At 50.7% G+C, this 26,217-nt stretch overlaps 2 protein-coding genes across 4 annotated transcripts; one reads left to right on the top strand and one right to left on the bottom strand.

The window, feature by feature from the left end:
• Positions 1 to 1,791: 1,791 nt before the first annotated feature.
• On the top strand, positions 1,792 to 25,629 carry SEC14L6 (SEC14 like lipid binding 6). 3 transcript variants are annotated; one of them, XM_019018571.4, is made up of 12 exons: positions 1,792 to 1,845; positions 9,551 to 9,626; positions 14,404 to 14,447; positions 15,589 to 15,648; positions 15,732 to 15,920; positions 16,438 to 16,533; positions 19,076 to 19,136; positions 19,255 to 19,338; positions 22,489 to 22,595; positions 22,671 to 22,810; positions 22,902 to 23,071; positions 23,312 to 25,610. In XM_019018571.4, exons 1-12 carry the CDS (start codon positions 1,792 to 1,794, stop codon positions 23,422 to 23,424), a joined length of 1,194 nt encoding a protein of 397 aa, XP_018874116.3. In that variant the 3' UTR covers positions 23,425 to 25,610. The 3 variants fall into 3 exon arrangements, with proteins under 3 accessions (XP_018874116.3, XP_030861150.2, XP_055230165.1); XM_031005290.3 differs by lacking the exon at positions 1,792 to 1,845 and adding an exon at positions 6,238 to 6,320; XM_055374190.2 differs by lacking the exons at positions 1,792 to 1,845; positions 22,902 to 23,071 and having other exon boundaries at positions 9,553 to 9,626; positions 23,312 to 25,629.
• On the bottom strand, positions 3,440 to 6,187 carry LOC101144977 (tyrosine-protein phosphatase non-receptor type substrate 1-like). The gene is given in 2 exon segments (XM_055374189.2): positions 3,440 to 5,068; positions 5,070 to 6,187. Coding segments are annotated over 2 exon segments (1,509 nt in total). The 5' UTR covers positions 5,901 to 6,187; the 3' UTR covers positions 3,440 to 4,390.
• Positions 25,630 to 26,217: the final 588 nt, after the last annotated feature.

Genomic DNA, 26,217 nt, shown 5'->3' with positions numbered 1-26,217 from the left:
CAAGGTGAAACCCTGTCTCTACTAAAAATACAAAAATTAACCATGTGTGGTGGCGTGCGCCTGTAATCCCAGATACTCGGGAGGCTGAGACAGGAGAATTGCTTGAACCTGGGAGAAGGAGGTTGCCGTGAGCCACTGCCCTCCAGCCTGGGCCACAGAGCAAGAAGACTCTGTCTCAAAAAATAAATACATAAAAATAAGGAAGAAGAAGAAGATGGGCCAGAGGTGCTGGGAGCAGGGACCCAGGGGGAGGAGACGAGAGTAGGGGAGAGTTCCTGACTTTACCCCTTATGGCTCAAGCTCCAGCCTGCGGTGTGTGGGGTACTGGGGAGGTCCCACCCTGTAGAAGAGGCAGATCTGCTCATTACCCTCTTCCAGGGCTAAGGGGGACTCTCCTGGGACTTAGTAAGGCCACCTATGTGCATGCCTCTGCCAGGAGCCAGGCATGTGGGATACAATGTCCTGAGTAAGCACCAGGTCCAGATAGTCCTGATTGTCACTTACTCCATGGCTGCATGGCCCCAGGCATGCTGCTTCCCTCTTCCAGGCTCCGTCAGGTAGGGAAGAACAGTCTGGGGCTCAAGGAGCACATGAAGCCTTTGGACTAGAACTTGACATGGAGCCCAGCAAACGGTTTCTGATTAGAGCTAAAGCTGGTGATGTTCTCTGCCTGTATCACCTCAGCCTCACTACTTCCCAGCTGCAGCACCTGTGTTTCTCTGCCTACGGACGCTCTCCAGCCTTCTGAATTGTGTGCACAGCAGGCCAGAAGTGCCAGCAGAATTGACAGCCCCTGGAGCAGCCCTCAACTGAAGACTGTCCCGAGATGCTGCATAAATACCCCAGCTCCCTCCCCACTCAGGCAAGGAAACGCTGATGGGCAGGTTCCCTGCTGTCTCCCAGAAGTCCCCACTGGGATTGAGCTCTTCTGTACTTCCTTGATAACCAGCCCTATACAGCTGCCTTCCGTTCTCTGTCTCATTTCCACACTTCCCTACTTGTGTTTCTCAGGACACCTCCCTAATAAACTTGCCCTGAACTCCTTGTTTCAGGGCAACCCAGACTACTACAAATAACTACTGTGTTCCAGGCCCCGTGCACACCGCGTGATCTCATGTGTCCTCACCTTGGGCTCTGGCTTTCTGCTTGTCCAGTGGGTGGTGGGGGCAGATGTAGCCAGGAGTCCCTCCTCACCTCTCATCCTGGCTCCCAGGCCAAGTGTGGCCCAGCTCAGGACTGCAAATCCACCTGTTTGGGTCTGGGCCTGGGAAGTTTCATCCTCAACCCTGAAGCCATGTGCCTTAACATCTGGGATGAATCATGGGCAGTTGCTCTGGACATGTCAGGTGGTAGACGAAGCCTGGGATGAGAGTGAAGGCATGATGACAGTGACTTCCGGGTCTCTGTTGGGGGTGAGAGATGGCTTGTCCTGGCTCAAAGAGGCATCCGATGGGACCACAGGAGTAGAGGGTAGGGGACTGAGAGGCAGGGTGAACAGCCGCCTCCATGTGTGTGAAATCAGGTGGTGTCAATTTCAACATGTCATCAACGCTCCGAGGAAACATCGCTGTCCTAATTTTGCAAGTGAGGATGTGAACCCAGGGCAGGCTGAATCCAGGGCCCCATGCCTGAGGCACCTAGTAAGGAATGAGCCCCACCTGTTACCCTGAGGCTCACAGGAAGGAGTGGGATTTCTGGGCGGTGACAAACGTGGGCACGGCTACCAGCTGGCAAAAGGCAGGCCACCTGGAGGGAGCCACAGAGTGGAGCCTGGACCCATTCATGGGCAGCATGAGTGGACAAGTGGGTGACCTGAGCCCATCGCAGGAGAAGTCGCTGGCCCAGGTGAGTGAAGGGAGAGACTCCTACACCAGCTGCAGTTTCTCCTTCTGCCACGGGGAGAGGCAGGACTCAAGGTCCCTGAGGTTCTTCTGAACTCTCCAGCTCTGGGTTTCTTCCCAACCCTGAGGGGCTTGGTAGCCAGAGGCTACACCAGCACTAACCAATAGAAATACCACGCCACCACAAACGCAAGCCACATAGGTCATTTGACATTTTCTTTCTTCCTTTTTTTTTTTTTTTTTTGAGACGGAGTTTCGCTCTTGTTGCCCAGGTTGGAGTACAATGGCACAATCTTGGCTCACTGCAACTTCTGCCTTCTGGGTTCAAGCAATTCTCCTGCCCTAGCCTCCCGAGTAGCTAGGATTACAGGCACCTGCTACCACGCTTGGCTAATTTTTGTATGTTAGTAGAGACGGGGTTTTAACCACATTGGTCAGGCTGGTCTGGAATTCCTGATCTCAGGTGATCCACCCACCTCGGCCTCCCAAAGTGCTGGGATTACAGGCATCAGCCACCATGCACGGCCTTTTTGAAATTTTCTAGTAGCTCCATTAAAGAACTAGAAAGAGGCTGGGTGCCGTGGCTCATGCCTGTAATCCCAGCACTTTGGGAGGCTGAGGTGGGTGGATCATTTGAGGTCAGGAGTTTGAGACCAGCCTGGGCAACAGGGTGAAACCCTGTGGCAGGAGAATCGTTTGAACCCAGGAGGTGGAGGTTGCAGTGGGTCAAGATTCTGCCACTGCACTCCAGCCTGGGAGACAGAGCAAGACTATGTCTCAAAAACAAAACAAAAACAAAAACAAAACAAAACAAAACAAAAAAACCTAAAAAGAAACAATTGAACTACATTTTAATGATGTATTAACTTCAATATATAATCTAATCAATATAAAAACGATTGGTCTGGTGCAGTAGCTCAGGCCTATAATCCCCGCACTTTGAGGCGGGAGGATCACTGGAGCCCAGGAGTTCTGGCAACATAGCAAGAACACATCTTTACAAAAAATTAAAAAATTAGCAACATAGGGAGACCCCATCTCTAAAAACAACAACAACAACAACAAATAGCTGGGTGTGGTGGCCCATGCCTGTAGTCCCAGCTACTCGGGAGGCTGAGGTGGGAGGATGGATTGAGCCTAGGAGGTCGAGACTGCGGTGAGCCAACACCGTGCCACTGCACTCCAGCCTGGGCAACAGAGCTAGACCCTGTTTCAAAAAAAAAAAAAAAAAGAGTGTTTTGAGGGGATACTGAGTCTTTGGAATCCTGTGTATTTTACATTCACAGCAGACCTCAGTTCAGACTAGCCACATTTTAAGAATTTGTGGCTACCATATTGGACAGGGCTGGTGAAGGCTGCTGGCCTGCTGGGGAGGCTGCATTGGCAGGTCACGTCCTCAGCTATGAGCTGGCGGAGGCAGGAACAGGGTGCATTTTCATCTCTAGCCTGGGAGGAGTCCCTTGAAGGTCCTTAGGGTCCTTCCTTCGTGGTCGCACACGGCAAGCTTGGTCTCCAGGAAGACTCACACGGTTCCATGAGCATGGAGGCAACGACGGGTCCTTGGAGGTCTCGATTCCTGCCATCATAGGGTTTTGCATGGGGTAGGTGGTGTATGCGGGGTGGGAGGTGCCGGGATGGGGTTCGCGGGGCAAAGAGGGGTGGCGACCGGGTGCTGGAGTGGACTTTCTTTTTTTTTTTCACGTTGTTGTTGTTTTAAGAAAAAAACAAAACAAAACACCACAGATCAAGTTTTCTAACACCTCAGTTTCAAGATTGCACATTTCACATTTCTCAGTAATTTACAGGCACCCACAGCGAGATGTTGCTTAGTGCTAGCTGGAGGGGCAAGCTCAGGTCTAGAAGGGAGAGATGGGTCCGGGTGGAGCAACACGGTTGGGCCCCAGGGAGTCTTGGAGGGACCCGAGGAAGCGGAGGGTTTTGTCTCCAGTCCTTTGGGAGGGATCCTCTCCTCCTCCAGGACTCATGGCTCTTCAGCCTAGGGATGGGGGAGGCCAGGACTGTTGGCAGCAACCTCACCAGGTCTGGATATGGGTTCCAGAGTTTTTTTCCAGCTTTTCCATGGAAGGGGTAGTTTGATCTAAAGGGGAAATCTTCCCCACTCAAGCCCTAGTTGGGAGGGGGGGTGGTGGTGGTGGAGGTCAGGGGAGGTGGGATTTTCTCCTCCCCACCCTGGAAGATCAGGCTTCGGAGCATCAGGGAGGCAGTCAAGGGTCTTCAAAACTCACATGGTGATGGACGGAGGCACAAGAGTTCTTGGACCCCAGGCAGTTCTGGCCGCTTCCCAGGTCGGTTCCCTGGCTGGTTTGGCAACGTCAGCCTCCAGGTGTGTGGCAATGTGGGGAGAGGGGGCCGTGGCTGCTGGAGAGCCAAGGAGGGGTGGGGAGAGAAGAGCCACCCTGGCCCCTGGGTCCCCAGAGCCTGCACCGCCCCAGCCCTCCGGTAACTGGGCTGGCTGTGCTCATCATGGCGGCTCCCTGTGGGACAAGGAAGCGCGTGGAGATGGGTGCTAGAGCAAACCACGGTCCCACTCACTTCCTCAGGACCTGGATGCTGGCATACTCTGAGAAGGACAGCTCGGGCTTGGGGGCCAGCTGCTTGGGGGTCCGGTTGAGGTGGACCATGTCCAGGTCAGCATAGGTGAGGGTGTCCTCCGACGCAGGCTGCAGGCTGGTCTGAATGCTGGCATACTCTGTGTGGCTGTTGGGCTCCGCGGCCCGGGGAGCAGGCTTCTTCCCCTTGGGCAGGTTCAGGTCCGCATATGTGATATCATTTGTGTCCCGGGTTATTTTTCTGGCATTCTTCTCGGGTTCATGCAACCTTGTAGAAGAAGTGGAGCCCTGGGCTTTCTTCTGTCCGATTCGGACGAGGTAGAGAGCCGCCATCAGTAGGGCCACCAGCAAGGTGCACACCACGCCCACCACAATATAGATGTTCTGTTCATTAGGTCCAGTGTTCTCAGCGGCGGTATTTGAGCCCTGCTCCTTCGGGTGGGCTGAGACCTTCAGGTCATGGCTTTTGCTGACCGCTGACTGCCCGTCATGCTCCACCTGGCAGGTGAGCTTCACATCATCCCTGTGGGCAGATACATTCACCAGGAGCCAGCTCATCCAGTTGTAGGTGCCATCCTTGTTCTCTGTAAGAGTTGAGGCCGTTTCTGTCCGGGACACATTGCCGTTCTCCAACCAGGTCAACTGTAGTCTCTGGGGGGTAGAATTTCGTCACCTGGCAGGTGATATTCACCTGGTTCTCTGCTCTCATGGGCTGTTGAGTAACCTCCAAGGTGGGTGGAACTTGGATAGTCTCAGACAAGTTGGCAGTCCCACGAAGAGTGTCCCCCTGCAAGGTGACGTGGGCCACCTCGCAGATGACTTGAGAGTGAACGTCCCCGCGAGTCAGCACCACATTGGCTGTGCTGTGGATGCTGTAGGATACGCTCTCTCCTGCGGGGTCCACGTTGGTCTGGAAGTCTGAGAGCTGATTCCCATTTTTGAACCATTTCAGGGTGATGTCTCTGGGTGAGAAGCCATGAGACTCGCAGGTGAAGCTCACTGTGTGCTCAGGTGTGGCCCTCGCTGCGGGGCCCGATACCACGGGGGCAGAGGGTTTGGCACGCACAGACAGCTCAGTGCCTGCTCCAGACTTCAACTCCACGTCAGGGCTCCCTTTCTGGAACTTCACACAGTAGTAGGTGCCGGCATCTGCTGGGGTGATGTTACTGATGCGGATGGAAAAGTCCATGTTGGTTCTCTTTGTGAGGTCTGAAACAGTTGTTACCTGGGAGAAGTGGCCTTCTTTTTGATGGTAGATTAATTTCCGGCCTGGTCCAGCTCCTCTGAACCACTGGATGGGCCCCACAGGGTTCAGGGAGGTCACAGTGCACTGCAGAGCGGCCGACTCTCCAGCTGCAACTGATACAGACTTAGGCTGAATCACCTGCAGCTCCTCCTCACCCGCCACTCCTGACCAGGCGCAGGACGCGGGGAGCAGCAGGCAGAGCAGCGGCCCGAGGCGGCCGGGGGCCCGGCCCGCGGGCTCCATGGGCGGCGGCTACGCCGCCCGCAAGGGCTGGAAGACACTAGAAGCGCCGCCGGGGCTGCCCAGAGGCCGGGTCCCCGCTCCACTTTGCGCAAACTTGTTTTTCTGAGGTCAGCGCTGCGAGCTGGCTACATCGTCCTCTTAAGGTGGACTGGGGAAGTTGCGGCCAACCTCCCCTCGCCTCCGGATTCCGGCCGCGCGGCTACTCGCCGCTTCCCACTGGCGAGAGGCTGGAGGCGGCGAAGGAGTCGGGGAGTGGAGGCGCGGGGGTGGGGGGGGGTGTCTGCCTTTTAACCCTCCCCAAGAAGTCGTGCCTCTGAGCCCCAAAGCTGAAGGCCCCTCTTGGGGGTGGGTGCGGGCCGGAGGCGACCGATCCTTTCAGAGCCGGGCCGAGGTGAAGGAAAAGCTGGAGTGGACTTTCTGGTAGGGTTGCGAGACGGATGGGGAGGGTCGCGGTGTGGGCAGGGCGGGGCCCAGGTCCAGGCTGGGGACGGGGTCTGAGCCGGGCGTCCCCGCCCACCGGCCTGCCCTTTCGCGCCCTGCCCTTCGGTGCCAAGAACAGGCACAATTTCTCCTGTGCCTGTTCTTGGTTTTCTTCCTCAAGGTAGTGTGTGTAAAGCTGTGTGTTGGTAACTTGACCCATTTCCTTAGAAAATGGCTGAATGTGTTGCTGATGTATAGCAATACCAGAAAATTTGTTTTTTGTCCATGAGAGTGAACAGGAAATTTATTTATTCATTTATTTGGAGACAGGGTCTCACTCTATCACCTAGGCTGGAGAACATGGCTGACTGCAGCCTCAAACTCCTGGGCTCAAGCAACCCTCCCACCTCAGCCTCCTGAGTAGCTGGGACTACAGGCACGCACACCACACCCAGCTAATTTTTAACTTTTTTTTTTTTTCTTTTTTGAGATGGAGTCTGGCTCTGTCACCCAGGCTGGAGTGCAGTGGTGTGATCTTGGCTCACTTCAGCCTCTGCCTACCAGGTTCAAGCGACTCTCTGCCTCAGCGTCCTGAGTAGCTGGGATCACAGGCGTGTGCTACCATACCTGGCTAATCTTTGTATTTTTAGTAGAGACGGGGTTTTGCCATGTTGGCCAGACTAGTCTCGAACTCCTGGCCTCAAGTGATCCACCCACCTCGGCTTCCCAAAGTATTGGGATTACAGGCGTGAGCCACTCCTCTCAGTCAGAACAATTTTTATTTCTCTTTGATGAAAAGCAATTAAACACCATTCATACCTTAATAAAGCTAGGAGGGGAGTATGATTAAAATCTAGCTTAAGGATGATTGTGGCCTTTAGAAGTTGTGTTTCTTAGTATCCAAGAAGATGATTATAAAAATAAAATTAAAAAATAAATAACAAAAAATTTTTAAAAGTTGTGTTTCTTGAATTGTATGAATCTTTTTAAAAGAAAACAAAGTATAAACAAAGCTAGGGGAAAAGTCTTACAAGTTGTTCAAGTGTGAATTCGTATCTGATTATATCCCCATAAAGCTGTTAGTTTTAATAAAAAAAAGTTCAAGTAATTGAATTTTTTTTTTTTTTGAGATGTAGTCTTGCCCTGTTGCCCAGGCTGGAGTGCAGTGGTGCAATCTCAGCTCACTGCAGCCTCCGCTCTCTGGGTTCAAGCAATTCTTGTGCCTCAGCCTCCTGAGTAGCTTTGATTACAGGCACCTGCCACCACGCCCAGCTAATTTTTGTATTTTTAGTAGAGATGGGGTTTCACCGTTGGCAAGGCTGATCTCGAACTCCTGGCCTCAAGTGATCTGCCCGCCTTGGCCTCCCAAAGTTCTGGGATTACAGGTATGAGCCACTGCACCCAGCCAATTGATCTTTTTTTTTTTTTTGAGACAGGGTCTTGATTTATTGCCCAGGCTGGAGTGCAGTGACATGATCTCAGCTCACTGCAATCTGTGCCTCCTGGGCTCAAGCGATTCTCCCACCACAGCCTCCCAAGTAGCTGGGACTACAGGCGTGCGCCACCACACCTGGCTAATTATTGTATTTTTTGTGGTAATGAGGTTTCACCTTGATGCCCAGGGTGGTCTCAAACTCCTGAGCTCAAGCAATCCACCTGCCTTGGCTGGCCAAAGTGCTGGGATTACAGGTGTGAGCCACCTCACCTGGCCAAGTAATTGATCTTAATGCCCATGAGTTCAAAATACAATACTCAAAAAAGAAAAAAAGGAACAAAAAGAAGGGGCAGTGTTCTGCATCAGGAAAAGGACATTCTGCTTAGACCTGAGATAACCCTCTTAAAAGACAATTGAAGTCAGAAATTGAAATAAAAAATTGCTCATGTTGGCTAAGAAGGCGCATCACCATTTCCAGCCTCAGTTTCCTCACTTAGCGAATTGGTGTAATGGCAGTGTCATGTCAGGATTCATTTAAGGCTTAGCCCAAGGCCAAACCCTCTCTCATATTCCTTTAGACAAAGGTTATCAGTCCATTTTTGGTGGGGGGCCAAGGAAAGTCCTTTGAGGATCCATTTGGGGCCCAAAGAGAATAAGACCCAGAGAGAGGGGAGTGACTCAGGCAAGGCCACAGTGGGACCTGCTGACTCTTTGTCCGGTGCTCTTTTCCTTACCATATTCATCAGTGTTGGAGGCTGGCTTTAGCCTACAGTCAATGACATCCACCCAGGAGTGGCCTCTCAGCTCTCAGACCCTGCAGGGTGGGCCCAGGGCCAGCTGAACTGTCCTAACCAACTCCCAGGCTAGGTCGAGGCACCCCTCACTTGGGCGTGGCTGATGGGTTCCAAACCATGTCTTTACATTGAAGGCTTCTAGGTCACAGTCCATCATTTCAACCCTAACCTATCAGGTACACAGCTCAGCCCTGCTTAAGTGTGGGAGGGAACGGTCAAAGACAAAATTAAGACAAATTCAGTTTAAAGATCTCAATTATCTTTATTGCAATTCTAGAATCAGGCAACTGGCTCTGCCACTCACTGGCTGTGTGACACTAGGCAAGTTGCTCAACCTCTCTGAGCCTCAGACTCTGCAGTTTATCCTCCCACCTGACCTGGCCTGAAGGCTTCCTAAGGATGAAGATCAGGGCACTAAAGAGGGCCCCTCCCTGCCCCCACATCCCTGAGTCAGGCTTGTAAACCTTCTCTGTGTTTAATCCACATTTAATTCTCTCTGATGTTTAGTGTAGTAGGTTCTTTTTTTTTTTGAGACAAAGTCTCACTCTTGTCCCCCAGGCTGGAGTGCAATGGCGGGATCTCGGCTCACTGCAACTTCCGCCTCCTGGGTTTAAGCGATTCTCCTGCCTCAGCCTCCTGAGTAGCTGGGATTACAGGCACCTGCCACCACGCCCGGCTAATTTTTGTATTTTTAGTACAGACAGAGTTTCACCATGTTGGCCAGGCTGGTCTCAAACTCCTGACCTCAGGTGATCCTCCCGCCTCTTCCTCCCAAAGTGCTGGGATTACAAGCGTGAGCCGCCGCGCCTGGCCTGTAGTTGGTTCTTTATATCATCCCATTTTCAAGACGGAGGAAACTGTTATGGCTTGACCCAGACCCTGATCCTCCCAGCCCGAGTGGGACCTCTTCCCTCAGACATCCCCTTCCTCAAGGACAGTTGAGACCTGCAGGACCGAGGGTGGTTGGCCTCTGACCCAGGTCTCTCCCTGTCTGTCCTCAGTTCCGGGAGAACATCCAAGATGTGCTATCTGCGCTGCCCAATCCTGATGACTACTTCCTCCTGCGCTGGCTCCGAGGTAAGGATAGAGCGTGCGGCTGGGGTAGGGTCAATGGCATGAAAGAGGAGTATATTTGGTATCTATTGAGTGTATCAAACTACTCCAAAACATAGCCATTTAAAACAACTGCAAACATTTATTATCTCTCGTGATTTCTGTGGCCAGGAATTATGGAAAGGCTTAGTGGGATGTTTCTGACTCAGGGTCTCTCATGAGGTTGCAGTCAAGATACCCATCAGGGATGCAGTCATCTGAAGGTTTGATTGGGACAGGAGGATCTGCTTCCAAGATGTCAAACATAGCTGGCAAGTCTGTACTCGCTGTTGGCAGGAGGCTTCAGTTCTTCCTCACAGGGGCTGCTCGAGCATCCTCACAACATGGCAGTTGGCTTCCCGCCATAAGTGATCCCAGTGAGCAGGGAGGAAGTGGTGATATCTTACAATGAAGCTTTCTGAGTCACATTCCATCATTTCTTTTTTCTTTTCTTTCTTTCTTTTTTTTTTTTTTTTTGTTGAGACGGAGTCCCACTCTGTTGCCCAGGCTGGAGTGCAGTGGCGTGATCTCGGCTCACTGCAACCTCCGCCTCCCAGGTTCAAGCAATTCTTGTGCCTCAGCCTCCCGAGTAGTTAGGATTCATGTGCCACCATGCCCAGCTAATTTTTGTATTTTTAGCAGACAGGGTTTCCTCATGTTAGCCAGGCTGGTCTCAAACTCCCGACCTCAGATGATCCACCTGTCTTGGCCTCCCAAAGTGCTGGGATTACAGGCATGAGCCATCTCGCCTGGCCAAATTCCATCATTTCTACAGCAATCTATCAGGTACACAGCTCAGCCCTGCTCAGTGTGGGAGGGAACTGTCAAAGACAGAATAATGACACATTTGGTTTAAAGATTTCAATTATCTGTATTGGAATTCTAGAATCAGGCAACATTTCATGTTATGAGATAGAATAAGTGCTCCAATGAGTCAAGCAGAGGAGTTTGGCTTTATAGACAGAAAAGGGGCTGAAGAAAGCAGAAACAGAACAAAAGGCAGATCTATCATTTCAAAGCTACAGTACTTTTCTGGTAAGGCAAGGACAGGGATACAGAACAATAGAAAGATAACTGATTGGTTAACATCAGGTGACTTCAGGTTACTCTTTGCTGTAAGGCTAAAAACAGAGAGAACTTCATTAACATACCAGCTGAAGATTGTAATTGGCCTGTTAGGGAAATTAGGCTCGCTCGCTCGCTCTCTCTCAAACAAGGTCTCACTCTGAAGCCCAGGCTGACATCAGCTCACTGTAGCCTTCACCTCCTGGGCTCAAGCGATCCTCCCACCTCAGCCTCCCTAGTAGCTGGGACTATAGGAGCTCGGCACCACGCCTGGCTAATTTTTGTGTATATTTTTTGCAGAGACAGGGTTTCGCCATGTTGCTCAGGCTGGTCTAGAACTCCTGGACTCCAGTAATCCACCTCCCTCAGCTTCCCAAAGTGCTGGGATTACAGGCGTGAGCCACCGTGCCTGGCTAGGCTATCTCTCTTGATTTCTCAGGTCAGATAACAACTCAGTTTCAGTTTAGCGAGCATGGGTGACTCCATCTTGATTTTTGGTCTTGTCTATTGGGACCTAGTGCTGGAGTTTAGTACAAAGCAATGGCCTCCTATGATTTTTGTTTAGCAGAGCAGGGAGTGAATACTAGGTGAGGATCACTGATGGTCATCTTGGAGGTGGCTAGTACAAGGAGTGGAAATACTTTCATATTTTGAGCACTTATTCTGTACCAGGCACTGGGTACAGCAGTTTTTATGTATTATTTCCTTTTTTTTTTTTTTTTGAGTCAGAGTCTCACTGTCACCCAGGCTGGAGTGCAGTGGCAGAATCTTGGCTCACTGTAACCTCCGCCTCCTGGGTTCAAGTGATTCTCCTGCCTCAGCCTCCTGAGTAGCTGGGTTTACAGGTGCCCACCACCACAACTAGCTAATTTTTGTTTTTTAGTAGAGATGGGGTTTCACCGTGTTAGCGAGGCTGGTCTCGAACTCCTGACCTCAAGTGATCCACCTGCCTCAGCCTCCCAAAGTGCTGGGATTACAGGTGTGAGCCACCATGCCCGGCCATTTATCTATTATTTTCTTTCTTCTCTTTCCCTCCTCCTCCTCCTTGTTCAACCCAATTAGGTAGGTATTATTGTTAGCTTTGTTTTTGCATTGGAGGAAGCTGTGGCTTACAAAGGTTAAACCACTTGACCAAGGTCGCTATGCTAGCAGGTGACAAAGTCAGGTCAGTCTGACATTAGAGGCCAATTGCTTAACATTTTCTCATAAAAAGAGTTTGGGGACCAGGTTAGGGAAGAGGTTTGCTCTTGAGATAAATGTCAGAATCCCAGGAATCTGAATGCACAGACAGGATTCTCAGTGGCCCTGAAAATGTGGCTGTAACTCCTACACTTAAGACTCCTTCCCTGGGGGGTTCATAGGGGGTGGGCGGTAGGGCTGGAGTCGGTTTCAGCTGCAGTAAGAAAACCACTATGAAACCATGTTGATCATCACACCTGCTCCTACTATTGCAGAGTACACAGGAATTCACATCCCTGAATGTTGAGCCCAGAATACTTAATCTGTGATGAATAGCCTTTGTAAAACCTGTGATGGCAACTTGCCTCTGAGCCTGGTGTGTACTTTATGTACCTTATGACAAGGCTGGGCTAGGGGTCTCACACCTGTAATCCCAACACTTTTGGAGGCCGAGGAAGGAGGATTGATTGAGTCCAGAAATTTGAGACAAGCCTGGGCAACATAGGGAGACCTCATCTCTACAAAAAAATTTTAAAACTTGGCCAGACCTGGTGGCACACCTGTGGTTCCAGCCACTCAGGAGGCTGTGGGAGAATCACTTGAGCCTAGGAGTTTGACTAGCCTGGACAACATAGCAAAACCCCATCTCTACAAAAAAAAAAAAAAAAACAACGCAAAAAACTTAGCCAGGCGTGGTGTTGCCTGCCTGTGTTCCCAGCTACTGGGGAGGCTGAGGTGGGAGGATCACTTGAGCCTGGGAAGTTGAGGTTGCAGTAAGCTATGGTTGTGCCACTGCACTCCGGCCTGGGTGACAGAGCAAAACCTTGTCTCAAAAACAAATAAACAAACAAAAGCTATGACATAGTAGCCAACAGGGTTTCCTAGCTCATCTTTGCTCAGTACCATTTCTTCTACCTAGAATGTCCTTTAAACTGCCACCAAATCAAAAAAGAGTCCCGACTGGAGTTCCAAAGACAGGCGTCTAGTCCCCGCTCTGCCTCTTACTAGCAGCATGAGACCTGGGGCCTATGGCCCCCTTCTGTTGGGCCCTCAGTTTCCTCATCTGTTTATAGGGAACAAGACTCTCTCCCCGCCACCGGCAGCTTTCATGGTTGTTATGATGCCCGGATGAAATCAATGTGAGAACTACTCCCCAAGGCCCTGGGAACCAAGTGAAACCACTTGGTTCTCACCAGCCAGAGGCTCTCAGCAGAAGTGCTGCTGCGAAGCCAGTGAGCCAATGGACCAGGCTGACTCCTAGAAAGCTGGGTGACAGCCCAGCTGAGGCTGGGCTCAGGGCAGAGGACTGCATTGACAGCCTGCTGGGGCCGCTAGGACCTCACTCCCATTTGTTTATAACATCCACTGGGTGTTTTTCTGATTATAAAATCAGAGCCCATTTATCATGGAAAATCTGGAAGGTATAGAAAAAGAAAAACACAATGATATTTCTATAAATCACCCGTAATCTCACCATGGCCATTAGGCAAACTTATATATAATTTTTTTTTTCTTTTTTTTTTCTTTTTATAGAGACAGAGTCTCACTATGTTGCCTAGGCTGGTCTCGAACCCCTAGACTCAAGCAATGTCACTGCAACCTCCACTTCCTGGGTTCAAGTGATTCTCCTGCCTCAGCCTCCCAAGTAGCTGGGATTACAGGCGCCCACGACCATGCCCAGCTAATTTTTGTACTTTTAGTACAGACGAGATTTCACCATGTTGTCCAGGCTGGTCTCGAACTCCTGACCTCAGGTGATCTGCCCACCTTGGCCTCCAAAAATGCTGGGATTATAGGCATGAGCCATAGTTCCCGGATGAGTTTGGTGATTTTTTTAAAGAGTATTAAGGGGGCTGGGCACAGTGGCTCACACCTTTAATCCCAGCATTCTGGGGGGTGAGGCGGGCGGATCATCTGAGGTAAGGAGTTTGAGACCAGCCTGACCAACATGGTGAAACCCCATCTCTACTAAAATACAAAAATTAGCCAGGCGTGGTGGTGGGTGCCTGTAATCTCAACTACTCAGGAGACTGAGGCAGGAGAATCACTTGAACCCGGGAGGCACAGGTTGCAGTGAGCCAAGATCGTGCCACTGCACTCCAGCCTGGGTGACAGAGGGAGACTCCTTCTCAAAAAAAAAAAAATTTTTTTAAGTAAAAATTAAAGAGTATTAAGGGCTCCTGAGGCCAAAATGTTTGTGATCTGCTGATTTAAACAATTCTCAGCCTTATGATTCTGACAGATTCTGAGGGTCTGCTGTCTCAATGACTTTTCTGGAACAACAGGAAAAGGGCCCCAAGGCCCACCAAGGGGCATGCCCAGGGAATCAAGGAGCCTGTGTCCAGTGTTCCTGGGTCTCCAGATATCTCAGGCATTGTGGCTCCCCGGGTCAAGAACAAGGCCCTCTGGGTAACAGGAGACAAAGCTGGCCTGGAGGGTGGGGCAGGGCCGTTCTCTCTCCAGATGCCTGGAGTGAGCCTCTAGAATTCCACAACCATAACCCTGTCTCTTGTTGCAGCTTGGAGCTTTGACCTGCAGAAATCAGAGGACATGCTGAGGAAGGTGAGGTTGACACCTCCCCCTGCCTAGCCTGGTCCTGTTTCCTATCCCAAGTCTGAGGCACAAATTTATTCATTCATTCATCCATCCATTCATTCATTCATGGAACACCCATTCATTGAGACTGGAAGGTAAACCTGGCCTGGTGCTAGGCGCTGGGGAGACTGCAGTGATGGGAAGAGAGAAAAAGAAACCAGAGGAACAAAGAAGACAATTCCTGAGAATGGAAAGTACAACGAAGACAGCAAAACAGGGAAGGAGGGAAGAGAGGTCAGGGACATTTCAGCAGGGACATGAATACCCAAAAGGAAGCAAGCATGTGAAGATCAGGGTGAAGAGCACAGCTCATGCAAAGGCCCTGAGGTGGGAATGAGCTGGTGTATTCTTTTTTTCTTTTTTTTTTGAGACAGTCTTGCTCTGTCACCCAGGCTGCAGTATAATGACGTGATCTCAGCTCACTGCAACCTCCGCCTCCCAGGTTTAAGCAATTCTCCTGCCTCAGCCTCCCAAGTAGCTGGGATTACAGGCATGCACTACCACACCCGGCTAATTTTTGTATTTTTAGTAGAGACAGGGTTTCACCATGTTGGCCAGGCTGGTCTTGAACTCCTGACTTCGGGTGATCCACCCACCTTGGCCTCCCAAAATGCTGGGATTACAGGCGTGAGACATTGTGCCTGGCCTGAGCTGGTATATTCTAGGAGCAGACGGAGATCGTGTTGGAGAGAGAAGGGGAAGTGATGAGGTTGCAGGGTGGCCCCAACACATCAGCCAGGCTCTGCAGGCCTTGTAGGGGGTATAGGTTTTTGCTTAAGGGCAACTGGAAGTCAGGAAGTAGAGTCTGAGTCCCAGGGCAGCCATGCAGGAGGGGGCGTGGGAAACATCTGGAAGGATGCAGGGGGAGACAGCTGCAGAGTGCAGGCCTCCCCTGTCCCTTTCTAGGTCTCTCCTGGCCTCTCAGATGCATGTCCCCTTCCATCCCCATCCTGTTTCCATCCCCCAGTTCTATGTCAGTGGAGCCTGGGGATGCTCTGGCAGGCCCTTAGTGATTGTAGGCAGAGGGACCTGGCCTGGTGTCCCCAGGTATCCACAGAGGTCTTTGGGACAGGCAGAATCTTCACCACCTCCTGCCATGTCTCTGCAGCATATGGAGTTCCGGAAGCAACAAGACCTGGCCAACATCCTTGCCTGGCAGCCCCCAGAGGTAAGCATCTCTCAAACCCATACCCTGATCCCTGGGCCCTCGGCCCTCGGCACTGAGCCCCCGTCTCCTGTGTATGCATCCAGGTGGTCAGGCTGTACAACGCTAACGGCATATGCGGCCACGACGGTGAGGGCAGCCCTGTCTGGTACCACATCGTGGGAAGCCTGGACCTCAAAGGCCTCTTGCTCTCGGCCTCCAAACAGGAGTTGCTCAGGGACAGCTTCCGGAGCTGCGAGCTGCTCCTGCGGGAGTGTGAGCTGCAGAGTCAGAAGGTGTGTGGGTGCCACCCTGGGCAGCTGCAGCCGGACACAGCACCCTCACCCCCTGAGCCTCACACCCAGAATCTGCCTTCCTGGGCTCCTGGGCTCCTCGGCTCCTCCTGGTACTGTGGAGTGAATGCAGGTTCAGAGAGGCCAAGGACCCACCCAAGGCCACACAGTATGTGGCTGAACTGGGAATCATTTCTCCCCCAACTGGCCCCAAAGCCCACTCAATCCACTGGGCCACACTGCCCTCTGCAGCCTCATTGGATGAGAGGGACAGGGATTTCAGCCCCACTGGACCGAAGAGGGAACTGCAACACAGCGATTTGCCCTCCCATGGACAGACACAAAGAGGTCGGTCCTTGGGTCACTCCGGTCCTGGCATCCTGTGGGATGGCCCCTTCCCTCCCCCTATCTCTGTGCCATGCAGAGCTGAGATAAGCCAGGCCAGTGCCCTGGGCTTAGGCCCAGCTCCATCTTGGATGGGTGGGGGCAGTGACCCTCACAGGGTGTCATTCCCTTGCAGCTGGGGAAGAAGGTGGAGAAAATCATAGCTATTTTTGATCTCGAAGGGCTGGGCCTGAGGGATCTGTGGAAGCCAGGAATAGAGCTTCTCCAGGAGGTGAGGTGACCCCGCCAGGGGCATGGGTGGGTGGTCAAATGCCTGGGTCTTTACCCTCCACTTGCTGGTGTGGGGCAGGGGCGGGAATCCTCTCTCCTCACTGCCAGGTGAGTACCCGCCCACAGGTACTGCCCACAAGAGCTGCACAGGCCATGTTTGCAGCTCTTACTTTTTTTTTGAAATGGAGTTTCACTCTTGTTGCCCAGACTAGAGTGCAATGGCGCGATCTCGGCTCACTACAACCTTCACCTCCCGGGTTCAAGCAATTCTTCTGCCTCGGCCTCCCGAGTAGCTGCGATTGCAGACATGCGCCACCATGCCTGGCTAATTTTGTATTTTTAGTAGAGATGGGGTTTCTCCATGTTGATCAGGCTGGTCTCGAACTCCCAACCTCAGGTGATCCGCCCGCCTTGGCCTCCCAAAGTGCTGGGATTACAGGCATGAACCACTGTGCCTGGCCCGTTTTTTTTTCTTTTCTTTTTTTTTTTGAGACAGAGTCTTGCTCTGTCACCCAGGTTGGAGTCAAGTGGCATGATCTCGGCTCACTGCAAACTCCACCTGCCAGGTTCAAGCAACTCTCCTGCCTCAGCCTTTGAAGTAGCTGGGACTAAGGCGCCTGCCACCACGCCCGGCTAATTTTTGTATTTTTAGTAGAGAGGGGGTTTCACCATGTTGGCCAGGTTGGTCCTGAACTCCTGACCTCAGGTGATCTGCCCGCCTTACCCTCCCAAAGTGCTGGGATTATAGGTGTGAACCGCCGCACCTGGCCTACAGTTCCTTACTTTTGTTGGCAGGGATATTTTCATACCCATTCTCGGGGCTGTGCCAAGTTGGGCGTGGCACCCCCAGGTCACCATCTCATGTTCAGCAGGTCACAACAGGGCCCGATTCCCTGACCTGCCAATGTCCCTGTAGATGTCCCTGTCCTCATATTCTGGCTCTGCTCACTCTCATCCCACCCCTGATCTCTGCCCTCACCCCCAATACCTGCCTACCCTTCTGCTTCCAGCCCCTGACCTTCCTTTTTGCCATTTCCTCTGGGAAGGGCTGAGAGTAGGTCATCTGGGAGTGCTGCAGTAGGAGGGAAGCTGTGGGGAGGCCTGGGCCGCAGGGCAGCCAGCCTACCCGTTCCTTTCTTTCTGTTTCACCCAGGACAGCAAAGAACTTAAACATGAAAAATGTTATTGGCCACCAGGCACAGTGGCTTATATCTGTAAAGCCAACATTTTGGGAGGCTGAAGCAGGAGGATCGCTTGAGCCCGGGAATTTAAGACCAGCCTGGTCTTGAACATAGCAAGACCCTATCTCTACAAAATAAGAGTATTCGCTGGGTGCAGTGCTGTGTGGGGGTGGTCTCAGCTACTTGGGAGGCTGAGGTGGGATGATCGTTTGAGCCCAGAAACTTGAGGTTGCAGTGAGTTGAGATCGCGCCACTGCACTCCAGCCTGGGATGTAAATTATATCTCAGTTTTTTTGTTTTGTTTTGTTTTTCGAGACGGAGTCTCACTCTGTTGCCCAGGCTAGAGTGCAGTGGCTCACTGCAGCCTCCGCCTAACGGGTTCAAGTGATGCTCCTGCCTCAGCCTCCCAAGTAGCTGGGATTACAGGTGCCCACCACCACGCCCAACTAATTTTTGTATTTTTAGTAGGGAGGGGGTTTCACCATGTTGCCCCGCCTGGTCTCGAACTCCTGACCTCATGATCCGCCCACTTTGGCCTCCCAAAGTGCTTTGGGATTACAGGCGTGAGCCACCACGCCCGGACAATATCTCAGTTTTTTTAAAAAAAAACCATTCCCTATTTGCAGTGTCTCTTATAAACAAATGTAATGGGGCCTATTGGGACTCATTTGTAGGAATCAAATATCCTTTCATACAGTGTAGACTTATTCTTGGCAAGAATGTTTTACTGTCTAACCAAGAATTTTAATTGGTTCATCTTATTTGAAATTTTAAAAGTAAGTAAATAAAAATAAAAAGCCATTCCTTGCAACTATGTATATTATGCTAAAAGTAAGTCTCTCTCATTCCTGAAGCTGAACTATTGTCTGACTCACGTGGGAGGGAACCTTCCACAGTCGTGAATGGGATTTTTCTTGCCTGTCATGAATAGAGTTATCCCCCCACTCATCTGTCAAGAATCGGCACTAGGCCAGGTGCGGTGGCTCACACCTGTAATCCCAGCACCTTGGGAGGCTGAGGTGGGAGGATCGCTTGAGCCCAGGAGTTCAAGACCAGCCTGGGCAACATAGCAAGACCCCATCTCTAGAAAATAAAATAAGAAATAAAAATAATAATAAAAAGAATCTGCACTAGCTGCTTCAAGAAAGGTCTATGACTAGGATCCAACAAACCAGAAGTGGCAGCTTCTCTGTGTCTGGGTGGGTTCTTGGTGTCTGGGCATCGGGAGCCATCTGCATCAAAGCCTTGGATGGTTGGCATTCGAGGCCAAGGCTGTGCCCTTGGGTCCTGGAGGGTGGGGCGAGAGGGGATGCAAGGGGACAGTGTTCAGACGCCCATGACTTCTGCCACTTGGTTCCGCAGTTTTTGTCAGCACTCGAGGCAAATTACCCTGAGATCTTGAAGAGTTTAATTGTTGTGAGAGGTGAGTAAAGCAGCCCAGGATATGCATGAGTTGGGGGGACAGGGGATGTGCGGTGACCGGGTGGGCACCTGAGACCCCAGCCAGCCGCCTGAGGGAGCAGTTCTGTGCCTGGTTTCAGCCCCCAAGCTATTCGCCGTAGCCTTCAACCTGGTCAAGTCTTACATGAGTGAAGAGACACGCAGGAAGGTGGTGATTCTCGGAGGTGAGTGAGCCGTCTGGGGCCTCTTTTCCAGCCCGGATCCTGAGCTGAGGGTGGTCCTTCTCACAGATCTGATGGTTCCTGCATCCGAAGGTGTAGGGCACCCAACTGGTGTTGAGGGCTCACTGCCTGGTGGGCTGCCAGGTGGGCTGCTGTGCCTGCCCCCCAGAGGGAAGAGGGGCCAGGAAGGGTCTCAGAGATTCCTGGAGGTAGCATGGGTAGAGATCCCGATTTGAGGTTAGGAGAGCTGGATTTGAGAGTTGGCCTTGCCAGTTATTAGCTGCAAGCGGAGTGAGTCACTCACCTGCTCTGTCTTGGTCTTGGTTTCCTCATCTGTTTAATGGGGGGAATTAGATCCGGGTCTTTGGCGGCACACAGTGGCTCATGCCTGTAATCCCAGCACTTTGGGAGGCCGAGATAGGAAGATTACTTGAGCTCAGGAGTTGGAGACTAGCTTGGGAAACATAATGAGACCTTGTCTCTACAATAAATAAATAAATTAGCCAGTCATGGTGGTGCACACCTATAGTCCCAGCTACTCTGGAAGCTGATGTGGGAGGATTACTGGAGTCCAGGAGGTTGAGGCAACAGTGAGCTGAGAGCACGCCACTGAACTCCAGCTTGAGTGACAGTGAGACCCTATCTCAAAAAAAAAAAAAAAAAAAAAAGAGGCCGAGTGCGGTGGTTCACGCCTGTAATCCCAGCACTTTGGGAGGCCGAGGTGGGTGGATCACGAGGTCTGGAGTTCAAGACCAGCCTGGACAATATGGTGAAACCCCGTCTCTACTAAAAATAAAAAAAATTAGCCGGGCGTGGTGGCAGGAGCCTGTAATCCCAGCTACTCAGGAGGCTGAGGCAGGGAACTGCTTGAACCCGGGAAGCGGAGGTTGCAGTGAGCTGAGATCGCGCCAGTGCACTCCAGCCTGGGTGACAGAGCTAGACTTTGTCTCAAAAAAAAAAAAAAAAAAAAAGAAATCTAGGTTTTCCAAATTATATAAGTAATACAGTTTAGAAATTTGTGAAGTACAGAAATGTATAAGGAAGGGGGGAATATCCTGTCACCCAGCGAACTACAATTAACACTATCTTTTTCAGAGAAATGTATTTTCCAAAAAAAAAAATGGGTTCATACCATACATATACCCTTTTGTAACTACTTATCATATGATAATCATTTTCCCATTTTAGTAAAGTCCTAAATTCAGGTTGTTAGTATTATTTTTATTAATAGGAACAAATGAGTAGTGACGATCCTTATAGATAACCTTTGTACACATCCACAATTTTTTCCATAGGATAAAATCCTAGAAATGGGAGATTTTTATCCCCCGAAGGAAAATGCACGTTAGGACTTTTTTTTTTTTTTTTTTGAGACAAGGTCTCACTCTGCCACCCAGGCTGGAGTACAGTGGCATGATCTTGGCTCACTGCAGCCTCGACCTCCAGGGCTCAAGCAATCCTCCCACTTCAGCCTCCCAAGTAGCTGTGACTACAGGCATGACCACACCTGGCTACATGTTAGGACTTTTGATAACTTTTTCAGTGTAGCGCTCACACAGATTGCAGAGTTTAACTCCACCAACTGTGTGTGAATGTGCCCATTTTCCCACACTCTTGCCAAGGTTGGACATCAATAATTTAAAATATTCTTGCCTTTTTTATAATGGAAAATGATGTTTATTATTATTTTACATTGGGTTATTTGGTTCTTTTATTACTCGTGAGGTTGGACATTTTCTTTATAATTGACTATTTTAATTTGTTGTTTATTGCCTTCTTGTGCCTCATGACCATTTTCTAGGAAAGTATTTTTTATGCCATTAATTTATAAATACTCTTTGCATATTAAACACCTTGTCCTTTCCTGCTATGGAGGCTGACAACATGGGAGGATCACGTAAGTCCATATATATAGATATGTGTGTGTATATATATGTATATATTTGAGATATATACTTATATATATGAAATATATATATTTATTTCAGAGATAAGGTCTCTTTGTGTTGCCCAGGCTGGAGCGCAGTGGCATGATCATAGCTCACTCCAGCCTCAACCTCCTGGGCTCTAGCGATCCTCCTGCCTCAGCCTCCTGAGTAGTTGGCACTATAGATGCACACTACCACACGTGGCAAATTTATTGTTATTTTTTGTAGAGTCATATCTTTACTATATTACCCAGACTAGTCTCAAACTCTTAGCCTCAAGCAGTCCTCCTGCCTGGGCCTCCTGAAGTGCTGGAATTACAAGCGTGAGCCACCATGTCTGGCCCTTTCCTGTCATATTTGTGGCATTTTGGCCAGTTCATAGTTTGCCTATTATCTAATTTTTGACTTAGTGTTATTTATTTATTTATGAGATGGGGTTTTACTCTGTTGCCCAGGCTGGAGTACAGTGGTGTGATCTCGGCTCACTGCAACCTCTGCCTCCCGGGCTCAAGCAATTCTCCCTTCTCAGCCTTCCAAGCAGCTGGGACCACAGGAGTGCACCACCAGGCCCAGCCTAGTGATATGTTTTTATGCCAAATTGGGGGGCTTTTCCTTTGATTTTTCCACCGCTTTCATGCTTATACAGTCCTTCTCTCTCCGAGGGTACTGGGTGTCCACCTCTGCTTTCGTCTACTTTGTTCCTGCAATGCCCGTGTCCCTTTGTGGAACATCCTTGGCCATCTCAGAGCAGCTTGTGGGGAACTGACCCGAGCTTGGCCCTGCAATTCTGAGGGTGCTGGAGCCCTGGGAGCTGAGGGCAGTATCTGACCATAAGGCTGAGTTCAGTCTCTAAGGGAAAGCGAAGACCAGGTCATAGCCTGCCTGACCTCAACCCCAGGCTCCAGGAGTTGCTGGTCCAAGTTCCTATGAACGTGGCCAATGGGCCAATACCTGGACAGATATGGGGGCAGGGCCTGCAGGGGCAGTAAGAGAGGGGCAGGACTGGGACAGGACCTAGTCAACACAGCACATGCTGAGCCCCAGGACAAGACCTAGGGCCACTCGGCTTCCCTCTTCTGGGACACGACTGCTCTAGGCAATGGAGTGGCAAAAGCGCGCCAGGGAGGGAGAGCAGCTGGCCAAAGGACAGATCTGGGCTCAGCCCCCTCTGCCCTCTGTTGAGTCTCCTGAGTCCCCTTGGAGTCCCTCTCTTGCTCCCATGCAGAAAACTGGAAGCAGGAGCTGACAAAATTCATCAGCCCCGACCAGCTGCCTATGGAGTTTGGGGGGACCATGACTGACCCCGATGGCAACCCCAAGTGCCTGACCAAGGTACAGGGTGCCCAGAGGATGGGGAAGGAGGGGAGAAGCTGTGACCTAGTGCCCACACACCCCCTTTACCCACAGATCAACTACGGGGGTGAGGTGCCCAAGAGCTACTACCTGTGCAAGCAGGTGAGGCTGCAGTATGAGCACACGAGGTCCGTGGGCCGCGGCTCCTCCCTGCAGGTGGAGAATGAGATCCTGTTCCCGGGCTGTGTGCTCAGGTAGGGATGGCAGCCACTCTACACCTGGGCACGTCTGGGAGGGGCCTGTAGCCCAGGCAGGGGGTCGCCAATGGGGCTCTATCCACTGCAGGTGGCAGTTTGCTTCAGATGGTGGGGACATCGGCTTTGGGGTTTTCCTGAAGACCAAGATGGGGGAGCGGCAGAGTGCTAGGGAGATGACAGAGGTGCTGCCCAGCCAGCGCTACAATGCCCACATGGTGCCTGAGGATGGGATTCTCACCTGCCTCCAGGCCGGCAGCTGTAAGAGTTGGCAGGGATGGCTCCACCTGGAGCTGGGGGCTAGGGGGAGGGTGCTACAATGTGCATCCATGTCCTACCAGGTGAGGGCCCTTGGTTCTGGTGGGCACAGTGTGAGGCTGGCTCTGGGCTCTCAATTGTGGCAATGGTTCCCTGGTCTGGGTACCCACGCAGAGATTTACCACCATGGAAGTCAGAGTCCCAGGTGGGGCATCTTGTCTGAATGTCTGTCCCTCACTGCAGATGTTCTGAGGTTTGACAACACCTACAGCCTGGTTCATTCTAAACGCATCAGCTACACCGTGGAGGTACTGCTCCCAGACCAAACCTTCATGGAGAAGATGGAGAAATTCTAGGTGAACCTCATGGTCCCCACACCCTCCTCTTTGATCTCTGAATCCACAATGAGTTCACAGCCTTCCCTGACCAGACCCTGTTCAACCTCTCAGGAACAGGGATTCTACAACAGCAGGTCACAGCCTATGCATCACAGCTGGCCCACTCCTCAGGAACGGCTGGGACAGTGTCCTAGTGGTGGCCCGATGGTCACAGCAAAGCAACACAAACACTCCATCCCCACTATGACCTGCTGTGACCTCAAGCTCAGCAAAAACCCCAGGCTTTTTTCTATCAACCAATACCAAGAAATAAGTTACTCTTCTAAAATATAGTATTAGGCCAGGCATGGTGGCTCATACCTGTAATCCCAGCACTTTGGGAAGCCAAAGCGGGCAGATCATTTGAGGTCAAGAGTTCGAGACCAGCCTGGCCAACATGGTGAAACCCTCATCTCAACTAAAAATACAAAAATTAGCCAGGTGTGATGGTGCCTGCTTGTAATTCCAGCTACTTGGGAGGCTGAGGCAGGAGAGTCGCCTGAACTTGGTAGGCAGAGGTTGCAGTGAGCTGAAATCATGCCACTGCACTCCAGTCTGGATGACAGAGTGAGACTCTGTCTCAAAAAAATAAAATAAAATAAAATAGTATTAATAGGAAATTTGAAATATAGTATAGCTGACAGATCAGGAAATAATTACCATTGAAAAGATAGTTTATTACTCACAGTTCCCAACAGGAGGGGCCACTGTGCCATAGGGGGAAGAGGAGGGGTCCGCAGGGAGGCATCAGGGCCGAACATGATGCACATGAGACAGAAAAACTCTGGACAAAGCAACTTTACTTTTATGATGGTTTCTGCAGGAAGGAACTGGTGAGGCAGGGTAAGCAGGCTTGAGATTTGCTAGTTTGAATAATTTCAGCAGGCTCCGTGGAATAGGGGCTGTCACTAGCTGTCTGGTATCTTGCCCTGGGGTGATTACAGCAGGTGGATAGTGGCCTGGAGCATGAGAATCTGATAAAGGAGGTAGTTGGAATATGGTTTATATCAGTTGGTTTGCATTCGAGAAGTGCATTTGTGGGCAAGTTGCTATATCTCTAGGAGAGGCAGGCCCTCCAGGATTAGCAAAACCTCAGATGTTAAAGCATGCAGGAAATAAAAGACATGGTTCAAATAGTTCCCTAACAAGCAGTTGTGCAATGCTGCTCTGAATGGAAATCCAACCTCACAGTTTCCCATCTAGAAAGAATTTTAAACTCTCTATTCTGTCTTCCACATACACGTTCCCTCCCACTGTTACAGCATCTGAGAATCTGCTTGAGCTCTGGATCTTCATCCAATCTCCTGATTAAGATTTCAAACTGGCCAGGTGCAGTGGCTCACACCTGTAATCCCAGCACTTTGGGAGGCTGAGGCATGTGGATTGCTCGAGGCCAGGAGTTTGAGACCAGCCTGGACAACATGGCGAAACCCCGTCTCTCCGAAACATACACAGATTAGCTGGGTGTGGTGGCGGCGAGTGCCTGCAGTCCCAGCTACTTGGGAGGCTGAGGTGGGAGGATCTCTGGAACCCAGGAGGCGGAGGTTGCAGTGAGTTGAGATTGCACCACTGCACTCCAGCCTGGGAAACAGAGCAAGACCCTGTCTTAAAAAAAAAAAAATTCAGACTGGGCCTCACAGTAGGACACTAGGTCGGTGTCAGCCCACAGTCCTACTAGAATGCTGTCCTGCGATCAGGCCTTTTTGGGTCTGGCTATGCTGTCAGCTGAGATTCTGCCCAGGATCCTGTCACTCACATGTTGTCCCAGCTTGTTCTCAATGTGGCAGCCCCAATTGACAGCCAAAGTTCTTCCCTAATTGCCTACTTTACAGGAATCCTGTCCAAAAATGGAAACACGGGCATTCAGCAGCCCTTGCTCTCCCTCAGCCCCTCCCCTGACAGCCACTGATCTGTTCTTCATCCCTACACTTTTGATTTTTTCCAGAGTGTCATATAAATGGAATCATGCAATATTTAGCCTTTTGATTCTGGCTTTCTTTAGTCAGCATAATGCCTCTGAGATTCATTCACTTTGTCGCATGTGTTAATATTTAGTTGCTTTTCGTTGCTGAGTAATATACCACTGTATGGATGGATCACGCTGTGTTTATCCCTTCCCCTGTTAAAGGCTGGTAGAGTCGCTTCCAGTTTGGGGGCGATTATGAATAAAGCTGTTGTAAGCATTCGTGTACAGGTTTTTTGTGATCCTAAATTTTCACTTCTCTAGGGTATCAATACCCAGGAGGAGAATTCCTGCTGGGACCTATGGGAAGGGTACATTTAATGTCATGGGAAACGGACAACGTGTTTTGCACAGAAGTTGCACCATTTTCCCAAAAGCAGCATGTAAGCATCCCAGTTGCTTCCCATCCTTGCCTGGTGCTGTTAGTTATTCTGATATTAACTATTCGAATAGGCCTGTGGTTAATGTGGTTTTTATTTATTTATTTTATTTTATTTTTTTGAGATGGAGTTTCACTCTTGTTGCCCAGGCTAGAGTGCAATGGCATGATCTTGGCTCACTGTAACCTCCACCTCCCGGGTTCAAACAATTCTCCTGCCTCAGCCTCCCAAGTAGCTGGGATTACAGGTGCACACCACCACACCGGCTAATTTTTGTATTTTTAATAGAGACAGGGTTTCACCATGTTGGCCAGGCTGAGCTTGAACTCCTGATCTCAGGGGATCCACCCACCTCAGCCTCCCAAAGTGCTGGGATTACAGGCATGAGCCACCATGCCCAGCCAATGTGGTTTTAATTTACATTGCTTC

Source organism: Gorilla gorilla, chromosome 23, assembly GCF_029281585.2.
Source record: "Gorilla gorilla gorilla isolate KB3781 chromosome 23, NHGRI_mGorGor1-v2.1_pri, whole genome shotgun sequence".
Classification (NCBI taxonomy): domain Eukaryota; kingdom Metazoa; phylum Chordata; class Mammalia; order Primates; family Hominidae; genus Gorilla; species Gorilla gorilla.
This window is presented reverse-complemented; position numbering and strand designations above follow the sequence as displayed.

Excerpts from the sequence above, each read along its gene's own strand:
- SEC14L6 (XM_019018571.4), top strand. The coding sequence starts at position 1,792 with ATGAGTGGACAAGTGGGTGACCTGAGCCCATCGCAGGAGAAGTCGCTG. Across the intron at positions 1,846-9,550 it reads AGGAGAAGTCGCTGGCCCAG|TTCCGGGAGAACATCCAAGA; the intron begins GTGAGTGAAGGG and ends GTCTGTCCTCAG. Across the intron at positions 19,137-19,254 it reads GAGTTTAATTGTTGTGAGAG|CCCCCAAGCTATTCGCCGTA; the intron begins GTGAGTAAAGCA and ends GCCTGGTTTCAG.